General features: G+C 44.4%; 1 protein-coding gene across 1 annotated transcript in view; it reads left to right on the forward strand.

Moving 5' to 3' along the window:
* The window catches only part of LOC311316039 (fizzy-related protein homolog), a 20420-nt gene extending 15792 nt beyond the window's left edge, over window positions 1-4628 (forward strand). The window contains exons 13-14 of the mRNA XM_084446779.1: window positions 2655-2747; window positions 3008-4628. Coding sequence (XP_084302905.1) covers window positions 2655-2747; window positions 3008-3049 — 135 coding nt within the window. The 3' untranslated portion in view covers window positions 3050-4628. The remainder of the gene's footprint in view (window positions 1-2654; window positions 2748-3007) is intronic.
* Window positions 4629-13031: the final 8403 nt, after the last annotated feature.

Raw genomic sequence — 13031 nt, forward strand, 5'->3', positions numbered from 1 at the left:
GACAAACTGAAAATATCTCTTACAAATCAAAGGCAGAGGTACTGACATTACAAAGTAACTCCTCAACTAAAATCTCTCACTGGCAGTGGAAAACAATACTAAAAACTTAATTAAATAATAAAAAAAATATGTGTTTCACTGTTAAAACTGAAGATGCACTGGTGTGGTGATGGGGAGCCGAGCCATAGAGAACACAGGCGGCCAAGGGAGAGTAACCCTGGTAAAAAGCACTTTGGTTCTAGCAGGGGCAACTACATAGACATGTGCAAGTGAGTCCATATCTGAAGCACTTACCTCTTCCAGTACATGCCTTGGTGCACCCACATTTGATCAACTCCCAACAATTCTCTGCAATAGGTGGAAGAGAAGTCCAAAAGATTTTCCACCCCTCATCTTGTTTTATCCATCCCCAGTCAGATGGGCTTGGTATTTGTGGCTGTCGCTTCAATGCCTGTCCCCACACGTATCCAGCCTCATAAGATACACGTTTGGCACACGTTTGGCATGCTCTTTGACTGCTGCTTGAGTTGGTGGGATCAGGTTATATGGTCTTTGCTTTCTGGCAAAGAGGTCAAGCCTAGCCTCATTTACAGTTGTGACATGGCTGGACCTGCACAACACATTTCTCCAAAGCTTGCAGGTGGCTGTCATCCACTGCAGGGGGACATTCACTGAGTTAGACCTCATCACACCATGTTTTCCAGGCAGACTTCTTTGATTTTCCATGGAAGGCTGACACAACATCACAACCACTGAATGCATGGAAGAAGAGGATACCACGTGTTTTCTGGCTGACACCACCTCATGTATTGAGATCCATCTGGTCTTTTCTCCTTTGCCGAAAGTCACCCACATTTTCTCAAGGCCAAGTTGCATCAAAGAGGGCATAACAGAAGTGGCTATGATTACAATGACTGTCATTGGCATCGATCATCACAGATTTGTGTCCTTCATTCACTGCATGTTGGGCATGTAGAAAAATGTGTCTGCCTCAACACTATTTTAAGCCCCCTTAACTGCTCCACAAAGGTGGTGGTCATCTTGAAAATGGCCACCATATTGAAATATCAATTGGCTGTAAACATTTTATGGTCAAGGGACCTATGGAGACTGTTCATCCCATTTTCATGCTTCAATCACCAACTGAATGATTACATCACTTAACTACTCCACTTAGGTGGTGGCCATCTTGAAAAATGGCCACCATCTTGAAATTTCAAGTGGATGGGACAATATTCTTGGCAAGGGACCCATGAAGACTACGCATGCCAATTTTCATGCCAGTATCACCAACTAAACAATTACATCACTTAATTGTTCCACTGAGGTAGCGGCCATCTTTAAAATGGCCGCCATCTTTAAAATTCAAGTTGGCTCGGACCATTTTCTTGTTAAGTGACCCATGGAGACTGCTCATGGCAATATTCATGCTTGCATCACCAACTGAAAGATTAAATCACTTATCTGCTCCACCAATATGGAAATCAGCAAGGGTGACTCCATTGCACAAAGGAGGTGATAGGGACAGTTTGGAAAACTATCGCCCCATCTCCAAGTAACCATGCCTGGCCAAAGTCCTAGAGACCTTAGTAAATAACCAATTAAAACAATTTCTCTCAAGTTACTCGGTGCTAAGTATTCATCAGTCTGGATTTAGAGCTAAGCATACTGTAGCACAATTACAGCCACTACTCTGGTCTTGAATGATGTGATATCAGCATTAGACAATAGGAAACATTGTGCTGCGCTCATCGTAGATCTTTCTAAAGCGGTTGATACGGTTGATCACCATCTACTTTTGAAGAGATTAGCTGGTATTGGTATGGATGCCGGTGCTCGTGAATGGTTTCAAGATTACCTGTTGGAGAGACGTCAATGTGTGAAATCGGGTAACATTCAATCAGTCTTCCTCCCTCTAGCAAAGGGTGTGCCCCAAGGTTCGGTATTGGGTCCGGTCCTGTTCACCATTTATATTAATGACATTGTTACGTCACTGTCTGGCTGTCACACATATTTATATGCGGATGATACAATTGTCTATTGTATTGCGGATATTATTCATGATGCCATTGAGAATCTGCAGCTTTCCTTCAATGTGCTACAAACAGCCCTTACCAATCTCAAACTAGTACTTAATTCTAGCAAAACTAAGTTTATGCTGTTCTCTAGAGCCAGGGCTATTGACTATGATAAACTCCACTTAACTGCGGCAGACGGGTCAAGTATTGAGAGAGTCACTAAATATAAATACCTTGGTTTATGGCTGGACGATAAACTCTCTTACAAGTCTCGTGGATAATCTAGTGTCCAAGTTACGGTAGAAAATTGGCTTCCTGTATAGGAACCATTCTTGTTTCCCTATGTCTAGTAGGAAGAGAATAGTCCAAGCTGTCTTTATGTCAGTATTAGACTATGGCGACACAATTGAAATGAAAATGATTCTATCTGTAACACGGTACATTGATCTGTTGTTCTTTATTATTGTTCTCCCTTAATTGTTTTGTTTATGATTGTGTATGATTGTGTGTTAGCTCGTCAACACCGCAAATGAGGGAAACCTCAGTGTCTAACGAGTTGAAATAAAAGTATGAAATTAAATGAAATATCTGTCCTTATGTGGCAAACGTGTTTGTGTGCGTGTGGTGTGTGTGTAGGCCATGTCCCCTGACGGAGAGGCCATAGTGACGGGAGCAGGAGACGAGACGCTGAGGTTCTGGAATGTCTTTAGCAAGATGAGGTCCACTAAGGTAACCACAACCAGGAAGTACCAACGCTCTCTGTACGCGGTTAGCTGACCAGTCCAGAGCTGCGGTCTTCAAACCCTGCTCTAAGAAACTACATAAACAAACAAACCAGTTGTTTCTTGCCCAGTACTCTTAAGTGTCCCGCCCCATCTGTGACTGAGAGGAGGGTTGTAGTTTTCACTGCCTTCCTCTTTCCGTCCTCCATGTTCTCCTCTCCTTGTCTGACGGGGCGCTGATCCTTCTGGTCTCTCCTCCCTCCCCAGGAGTCTGTGTCGGTTCTGAACCTGTTCACCCGGATCCGGTAGCCGGTGCGGGCCGCGGGGTCACAGGGGAGGAGTCAGCAGCAGCAGTCCCGGGGGGGGGAGTCTCTACTACGCCTGAACACTGGGGCGGACACTCTGAAAACACGCCTCCTTCCCTCCGACGGAAAAGTATATCCCCAGGTGTGATGTTGTCTTCGTAAGTCAGAGGATTGAGGAGGATTTGATCAGACGTGCCCAGACAACTGTGGAACCATGACTGGCTGGCTGAGGGGGGGGGGGGGGGGGGGGCATGTTCATTCAGAGCAGAAAATACCTCTGCTTCTTATTGCTCATGACAAGACCCCCCCCCCCCTCTACAATATCATTGGTGCTTTCCCAGGAAGCGGAAGGAGCGGAGGATTCTGGGTGCTCCCTGCTCTCCCCAAGTGATTGAGTTGTTTACAGACTGTGTGCACACCTGCCAAATATTGGACTTGTCCTCTTTCCTAATTTTGAATGTTTTTATTTATTTTATTTTATTTTCTTTTATATTTCGGTAATACCAGTAGGCTTGTACGTGTTGGGTTATCGCGTCTGTGAAGCTTTTGTGGTTGTGCCTGCCTTAAAGAGAGTCAAAGCTTACCATATGCTTGTTCTTTTTTACATACTATTCTAATTTATTCACCTGGTTAAACCCCATTTTTAAATTAATTTGAAGTGTGATGTGTTGCAATAATGTCTAGAAAAATCTGTTAACTGCTTAGTGGTTGTGAAACCACTAGAAATCACACCTCTCTTTAAATCTTTGTGTTATTGTCTTTTATTTTTAACAAAATCATTCAAGCTGTGCAGTTCTGTATGTAGTTTTCCCCAAACATGTTAAGAAAAATCAGTGAGCAACATTTTAAGCTTTTTGATTATGGCGACTGGTTTCCTGGGTCTAGCAGTATCTCAGTCTCAGAGACACTAAACAGAAAAGACGTGTGTGTGTGTGTGTGCGTGCGTGCGTGTGTGTGTGTGTCATTGGTCAGATCATATAGTGCAGGGCACTTTTAAAGTGCTACATGCAAGGTTTTCTAAAAAACCAGGTACACTCTGCAGGGCTGGTGAACTGATAGGTGTAATAAGTGTTCCTAGACTACTCAATGTTGCTTTAGGTGAGGATATTGCGTGTTTGACCCGGTCAGTCCGGCAAGGAAAATGCTAAAGACATGCGCTAAAGAAGAACTTATTCTCTTCACCAACCCTGCAGATTCAGCCTGGTTCATTTGATAGATACATAATGAATCAACGAAATCAACAAAAATCGTACATGTAGCAACTCCTTTGATTAATCCAGACTCTTGAGGCCAGAGGTGTTATACTTCATTTCTGGGAGATAAAAAGTCAAAGATGGATTTTTTTTTTTCCTCTGTTTTGCTTGTGATTGTCTTATTCTACAGTTTTTGTCCTATTTTCCTTATCTGTCTATGTGGAGTTTGAGTGAACCAGTGTGCCATCTTTATTGAGTACTGTGTGTGTGCGTGTGTGTGAGAGAAGGCTGACCCTGTTGCTTCAGGTCTAGATGTTTTGTACTCGTATTGTCTGCCACTTGGAAACAAAAAGAGAAGAATGCTGCCAACTTGACCTGCCTAAAGAATGTTATGAAGATAGACATATTTCTGTACTGAGAGAAACCGAATAAATAAAAAAAAGAAGACCTTGTCTGTTTTTATTCCTCTGGTGCTCCTGGAGCTCATTAGGGGGTGCCGCTGCCTGAGGTCTGAGCCACAGACTCACCCCTACACTGGGGGGGCCACAGACTCACCCATACACTGGGGGCCACAGACTCACCCATACACTGGGGGCCACAGACTCACCCCTACACTGGGGGGGGGGGCACAGACTCACCCATACACTGGGGGCCACAGACTCACCCATACACTGGGGGCCACAGACTCACCTATACACTGGGGGCCACAGACTCACCCATACACTGGGGGCCACAGACTCACCCAGACATGGGGGGGGGGGCACACCAACATTTCATAAGAACCAACACATTGATTATAAAATGACATTGACTTAGCTTTAAATAACAAAAAATAAGTAAAAGGGAAAGAAAACGCTGTGCATCTCCCATCGTGGACCTTAGAGGATGTGAACATGGTGGAGATGGTTGAAAAGACGAGAGGTTTTCAGGACACTATCCTGATCAGGACACTCGCCCCAAAGGACTGATTTCTCCCATGCTGCTGTCACAGTTCCAGTCTTCTCATGTCTACATCATAATAGAGATGGTTTAGGGGGCGGAGTGACGGACCGGGCCGAAGAATGGAAACAGTTCAGCATTGTTGGGACAGAGTCCACACTGAGCTAATCAAGGATCAGAGCAGTGGGATAATAGATAATCAGACAGATAACATGCATCTGCTATACCCTATAGAAAAACAGCCTCTTTCACCTAGTCACACTCAACCCTAGTGACACACAGACGCACACTTGTTCATTGTGATGCAGAGCCACATCGGAACATGTTCACCTGCCCCCCCTCCTCCCTCCAACCAATATCTGTAGCATTAACGGCTTGAAAGGACGGAGAGAAGAGGATGGAGGGAAGATGGGAGTCCTAATATGCATAATCCTGCCTCCTGATGTTTCTATCATAGACGAACAACGGACTAATAGAGAGAGAGGTGTAATACTAGCAGGCCTCATAAGCCTGGCCAGTAGGAGCCTCCTCAGCCACACTAAGCCTAGATGGAGGGCTCTATTGATAACAGCCCACTGGGAATATATCAAAGGAGCCTCTGTCTTTTGTGTTGTCCTCCCAATATGCTACAGCCAGCCAACCGCCCGAGCTGCTCCTGGCAAAATTGTCAGAAAGAAGTGAAACACAAGTGTCTCCTTATATAGACTTCCTGCCCCGCCCCTCCCCCGGCTCGGACAGGGACCTCTCTGGAAGAGGGACTTGCACGCCTATCTGCGATCAGCCTGGAAGACAACACACCACTGATCAGATGCAATATTATTACTTGGCCTGTGCTTGTGTGATTAGATAGTATAAATAAACCAATTGGTTTCTCAACATTTGACCAGCTGCAGTACCTGAAAGACACCTATCGGTTCAGTGTCCATACCTACGGTAAGACAATAGGCCAAAATAGTCGGCTACACAGGATTCTCATTGAGACCTTCACAGGTCTCATTCAGGTCTGATTCGCGCCACAGTGAGTTAGGATTAACTAATTAGATGTTATGCATACAGCTACGACTGCTATGATTTGCCATTTTTTATTATCAGTACATATCAGTGTTGACACGGTCTCCAAGATCACAGCCAAATGAACCCTGTCCCATGTTTATGTGTTTCCTTTGTTATTTTTCTTCACGTTGTAGACATGTAGGTCACAGGCCTAATGTGGCCAGCGCGGACCCTCCACAATTATATGAGCAGCCTTTCAGGACAATGGCCTCGTGCAATTACGTGCAGGAGGAGTCGAGGAGAGCTAGTGGCGCATGACACCTCCTTCAAGGCTTTCACGTTATAAACCTCATATTCACTCCACTGTGCAATTACAATTTACAATTAAAATGTTAATTTTAATAACACAATATAGCTGCAAGCAGCAATAACAGGGCCAAGCGCAACAAACGCATCAAAGGCGACTGGCCAAACACGCCCTACCCACATTTGAGCTATTATATGGTCATTGAAAATGTCAATGAAAATACATAGAAAGAGCGATGGAGGTTACTTGACACAAAAATGCTAATATCGGGTTAGGGTTAGGGTTTAAAATCTGGTGATTTCTTGTCCAATTAATAAGTTGTAGAGCAAGAAATTACCAACCCATATGAGTACAAGTATAGGCAAGTATTAGTAAGTAGAGTACAAGTATATACAAGTAATATGAACCCCATTTGGCCATGGGGGGCGCCACAGCAGGTGCCACCCTGTGGCCAGTCACACATCTTTCTCTAGTGAACATTAGGCATGCCTAACCCTTGACGAGGTGGAACTGTAGACATTGGTCCCTAGTTTGTGTGTGCTGAGATTCATACATGGTAAATGGTAAATGGACTGCACTTATATCGCGCTTTTCCACCTTAGCGACACTCAAAGCGCTTTACAATGGCCTCTCATTCACCCATTCACACACACATTCACACACACCAATGGCGGCAGCAGCCATGCAAGGTGTCAACCTGCTCATTGGGAGCAATTTGGGGTTAGGTGCCTTGCTCAAGGACACTTCAACATGTGGACAGTTGGAGCTGGGATTCGAACCGCTGACCTTTCGATCATTGAACGACCCACTCTACCAACTGAGCTACAGCCGGTGAAACTTCCTAGGAGGAGATAGATTTTAAGCGTTTTTCAAAAAAATAAAAATGGCGGAAAATCTACATAACTGAAAGTTCTTGGAGCAAATTTGTTCCTCGTGAGGAGAGGCAAATATATGCAAAGTTTCGTCACTCTAGGGCAAACGGGGCGTGAGGTATGCCTGTCATATGCCTATAAAAGCGTTATGGCTGGCATTTCACAAAAATGCTTATATCGTAGGGCTGCTCGATTATGGCAAAAATCATAATCACGATTATTTTAATTGATATTGAGATCACGATTATTTAACACGATTATTCATTGAATTTATTTATTTTTAACCAAAAGTTTTAACATTTTCTTAACATATCAAATTATACATTGACTTTGATAACAATTAATTTATTAAATGTTGACTGGCTTCTTTGGATTAGATACATTTCTCCCATGGGAGACAAATTGTGAACCTTGACCTTGATAAATAAATAAAAGTGCCAAAACTGATAAATAAAGAAGCTTCAAAGCCCCGCCACCACCAAAGAAGAAGACTACCTCGGAAAAATAATTTCACTATGACAGAACGCGTCTAAATAAGTTATTTAATGGTAGCGCCGAGGCTTCAAAACCCAGCATTTGTTAAGACCCTTTTGCTTAGGTAAGTGAAGTTTCATGTTTATCTGACCTCTCCTAAATAGGCCGACACCAATTTATTTTGACGGCAAAGTGAATGGACCGGCAAAGGACTGTTGTCTGGCATGAGCGAGCGGAATGCGACAACGGGACTGAGAAGGGCTACTTTGAGGGGCAGCTACGACTGCGTAGCAAATTTTACACACCGTGTCAACTTGGTCCAAATCTGTCTCTGCGAACCCATAGTGTTTCCACACCACTGACGTGGTTTTAGCTCTCTCATCCACCAGCGGCTCTCTTTCTGCTGCCATAATCTTCTTGTCGTGTTTTGTTCGAGAGGAGCATGCATGCACCTCGCATGACAACTCGTCTCGCTCTGAATTAAAGTGTTTGTTTTGGGGCTTTGGGGGGTGGGGGAGGGGTCAAGCACAGTATAGCTCTGCAGTGTAGGGTGCGCTTGATTTCTGCAAAATCGTTTTATGGCGATTATTTTGTTTTAATGATCGTTGACAGCCCAGATCTTAATCTAGATTAAAATCCGATTAATCTAGCAGCCCTATTATATCGACATAAAAATTTAATCTGGTGAGATCGAGTCCAATGAGTAACTTGTAGAGCATGCGATGCCTTACCCATACAAGCAATATGAAACCCATTTGGCCACGGGTGGCGCCACAGCAATTGATTGCGATTTAGCCACTTTTAAGCATTTTTGCTTGTTATAGCGCCACCCTGTGGCCAATCTGCTTCATATTTCTCCAGTCACCTTCAAATATGCTCTTGTACCACTGTACCAACTTTTGGAAAAATCGGCCTGGCGGTTAGGCATGAACCGGAAATGAGGGTTAGCCTCCGGTTATGTGTGGAGACATGCCTACAAAGTTTTGCAGTGTTCTGTACAAGTCTTCAGAAATTATACCCCTTTATGTGAAAAGCCACACCCTCTGCAATGGCTCTTCATTGGCTCATATGACTGTTCAATTCAACTTTTCAAAATTGTGCCGAGATGGAACTTAAGATATTGGTCCCTAGATTATGTCGACTGAGTTCCATGCCATGGTTAAGCTTTCTAGGAGGAGATAGATATTAAGCATTTTTCAAAAAATTCAAAATGGCAGAAAATCTACATAACCGGGGGTTATAGGTTCTTGAGACAAGTTTGTTCTTCATGAAGAGAGACATGTGTGGGCAAAGTTTCATGACTCTCCATCAAACGAGGCATGAGATATGCCTGTTCAAAGTTCGCAATTTCAGCCAGTTGCTATTGCGCCCCCCTTTGGCCAGTTGATGTAAAATCCGGTCTATGGCATCTTGGCATTACCCTCTACCACTGTGCAAAGTTTCCTAAAAATCAACCAGTCGGTTATAGGGGCTGCGATTGACTTCAATGGCAGAAGAAGAAGAAGAAGAAGAAGAAAACTACCAATTACTATAGGGTGCCTCTCACTTCATGCTTGGCCCCTGATAATAATTACCAATTAGATATGGCGAAAGAGAGACAGACAGAGACAGAGAGACTCTGTCGTGTCCTCAGTGAATGTAGGCTATGACACCTAAGCTTCTTTCACCATTTTGGCTGATATAGGCTAATTAGGCTATGCTTATAGCACGCCACATACACACATAATAACATCGTCAAAACAGTTGTCAAATGGGTTATGCAATGTGTATGATCTCAAGACGTACCTTTTCGACCTAGCCTACAATCACTAGCTAGGACCTTGAGACACAGAAAGGCAGCCTCAAACCTACCTGTGAATCCTCTGTATACATTGGTGCTTATCCTGCTCTGCACTATGTATATCAAGCAGTGTACAGAAGCTGGTTACTCTGAAACAGGCTTGTTCTGTTCTGACATCTGTTGCTTCAATGGCTCAGCATGCTACTAACCGTTTTCTGCCTCCCCTAGTGCCTCTCTCTCTCCTTCCTATCTTCTAACCAGGTCCAGTGGATGCCCCACAGTCGCCCGCAGACCACCCTGAGTTCGATAGATATACCCCTGTGACAGCTGTGGATTTCGTAGTATTTACACACACACGTACACACAGTCCACATCCGGCTTAGGCCTGGACCTGATGCTCTTAGCCTTTCTTGCTCTGAAAATGTAATTTAATGTAATTTATTGCTCTATAAATGTTCTTAGCCGTTAGACACATATATTCCAGGAGCTTGCTTGGCTTGTTTTAATATTGTAGCATTTATTTAACACACACACACAAGTACACACAGATATACACCAGTCCACTTCCGGCTTTAGGCCTGGGCCATGGCAAACACACACCAGTATTTGCCATGTCTCTCCCATGATGTTTTTAGCCTCTCTTACTCTGAAAATGTAATTTAATGTAATTTATTGCTTTATAAATGTTCTTAGCTGGTAGACAAACATACTCCAGGAGCTTGCTCGATCACCTTGTTGAGAGGGGTCAGGGAATAATTTTTACAGCTCACTTATCTGGCCCCCGGGTGATTACAGTTTTTTTGCTTCCCTCTGGAATATGTAGGGGTGGAACGTATGCCCACCTCCCTTGTTCTCTGTAAAGCGCATTGTGTTGCCTCTGGGTATGAAATGCGCCATACAAATAAAGCTTTGATTGATTGATTGATTGATTTTATAGTAACCTAATTATTCCAAATCCATTTGTTCTATTAGTGATTTCATGTTTCATGATTCTGTTTTTGGGGCCACACCCTTTATTTCGAAGCCCCGTATTAAACAAATCTAATTTCAATTGGTTGCTTCTTGCAATCGTCATCTGCACGGATCCGTCCCCCTACTCGTCCGTGGACAGTAGACCTATATAAACAGAGAAATCCATCTTTCCCTGAACTACCCTAGTAACATCCATGGCAACATCACAGTAGACATTACGTGGAACACAGATGGGAGGCTCCAGGGGCTAAGATTGACGTTTGTTACTTTCAATGGCAGCCGGAGAGAGAAACACTCAGCCCCATCTCGGCGCCAGCGAGGAATCACCTGTTGTTCTGCTTGTCTGGTGATGGTGAGTCTGGCTTCGCGTTTTAGAACGAGCGAACCGTTCGCACTTGTTGATAAGAGCGTTTTGTCAAGCTCATCAGTGTGTAGAAGCTATGAGACTATAGGCTAGGCTAGCTGTTTTGATTAACAGTGCAGAGTTGAGCCAATTGGATATCTCGAAAGAAAAAATGGATAGTTAGGAAAAACGAACAGGCAATCATAGCATCATTTTATTCGAAGAACGAGAAGACCGCGTCTTTGAAGGGATTGAAATGCTATGTCATCTGTCTCTTCTCTTCCGCTGTAGGATCGGCTATAGAGAAAATATTTTCTCTCCCGTCATTTCGGTTGCCATTGCCTAATATACAAAAAATGCCACGCACCCATCGTGCTTACGCTCGGTAATGTTAATATGGGTTTCAGTAACGTCTAACGCAGACGTATCTTTTTATTAATCTTTCCAGCGAAAACTTTAGAGCAACAGGTGGCCTGTTTTGCACGGGCCGGGTCGGTTAAGCGAAGCTGAGGAGACGGAGATGGAGGTCTAGGGCGTCATTCAGCACCACGCCACTGGACAGCTCCCACGTCGAAGACAACTCAGTTCAATCCCTCCGTGCTTTTAATTGACGCAATTTCTTTCAATTATTTCTTTCAATGTTTTTTGTTGTTGTTTTGAGCGTACGCATGTGTATGTTTTAACTAGGATTTATAACGTTAGTGTTATAGCCTAGTTGCATCTATAGGGTTAAGCATCTAACCCTAACCCTCTATAGTTTCCATCATCAGAATTGCCTCATTTACTTTCCAGATTGAAAGTGATGTCTCAAAGGTGCACAGATTGAAAGTGATGTCTCAAAGGTGTAGCGTCTCTTTTATGTTTGAGAGCCAGAAACATTGATTGAACATTCTTACTTACAGTCCTTTTATTGTGAACACATAAAAGGGGCAGACCTGCTAGGTGGATTTATTCAGCACAGCAGGCTATAAAACATCTCAGCTTGCTCTCCTGCTCTGGAGCTCCTGCTCTGCATCAGCGTACACAGTCAGTCTCTCTCCTCCACTGACGCCCAGAAGGACTGTCATCAAGAGTGTGCAAGGCCCCTTCCCCCCAACCCCCCCACCCTCCCCCACCCCCCACTCCCACAGTCTCCCAGTCCTGTTGCATAGCTACCAGCCAGAAACACACTGGAGATAGAAGACAATGATTATGGTTTTCTCTTTCCTCCCTCCCTCCCTCTCTCTCTCTCTCTCCCTCTCTCTCTCTCTCTCTGTCTATAGGTTGATCCAGCAGGTTGTGAGTAGTGCAGGTAGACGGTGACTGGGCTGCTCTCCTCTAATATTATGGTTCATCAGTTTGAGTGTTCCCCTCCCCCTCTCCCTCCCATTTCCTCTCCACTCATCCTCCTGCTTCTTATCTCCTTCCCTCCTGTTCTCCACCCTTCTTCCTCCTCTCCTCCCCCCTTCCCTCCCTCCTCTCCTCCACTCCCCCCCCCTCCCTCCTCTCCTCCACTCTCCTCTCTCTCTTTTGAGAGGGGCTGAAAGGTTGGCATTAAAACAACAAAGGGAGGATGGAATGTCAACAGGCTTCAGAGAGAAATAGGCAGAGGAAAGAGAAAGAAACAGACAGAAAAGCAAGAGAGAGAGAGAAATAAAGAACTAGCGTGGCAGAAAACATTTTCCTCAACTATCTCATTATTCACTTTCCCTCTCTCATGTGTGGCGTCCATTAAATGTGCATGTGCTTTGAGTGTGTGTGTGTGTGTGTGTGTGTGTGAGAGAGAGAGAGAGAGAGAGAGAGTGTGTGTGTGTGTGTGTGTGTGTGTGTGTGTGTGTGGAACAGTAGAGTTATACAGCAGCATGAGTTGAGTTCTAATTAATCTCTGGGAATGACAGCGCTTTGTGTTACTGTATCATCTCTTTGTCCTTCTCAGTTTTATTTTAGAAACCAGAAGTCAGAACAGTGGATGAATAGATGCATGGATTCACGGGTGGACGGGTGGTGGACGGGTGGGGGACAGACCTGCTGGGGTGCTTGGTGGACGGGCGGGGGACAGAGACCTGCTGGGGTGCTTGGTGGACGGGCGGGGGACAGAGACCTGCTGGGGTGCTTGGTGGAAGACTAGTGATTT

The sequence above is a fragment of the Borostomias antarcticus genome, assembly GCF_949987555.1.
Source record: "Borostomias antarcticus genome assembly, chromosome: 12".
Classification (NCBI taxonomy): Eukaryota; Metazoa; Chordata; class Actinopteri; order Stomiiformes; family Stomiidae; genus Borostomias; species Borostomias antarcticus.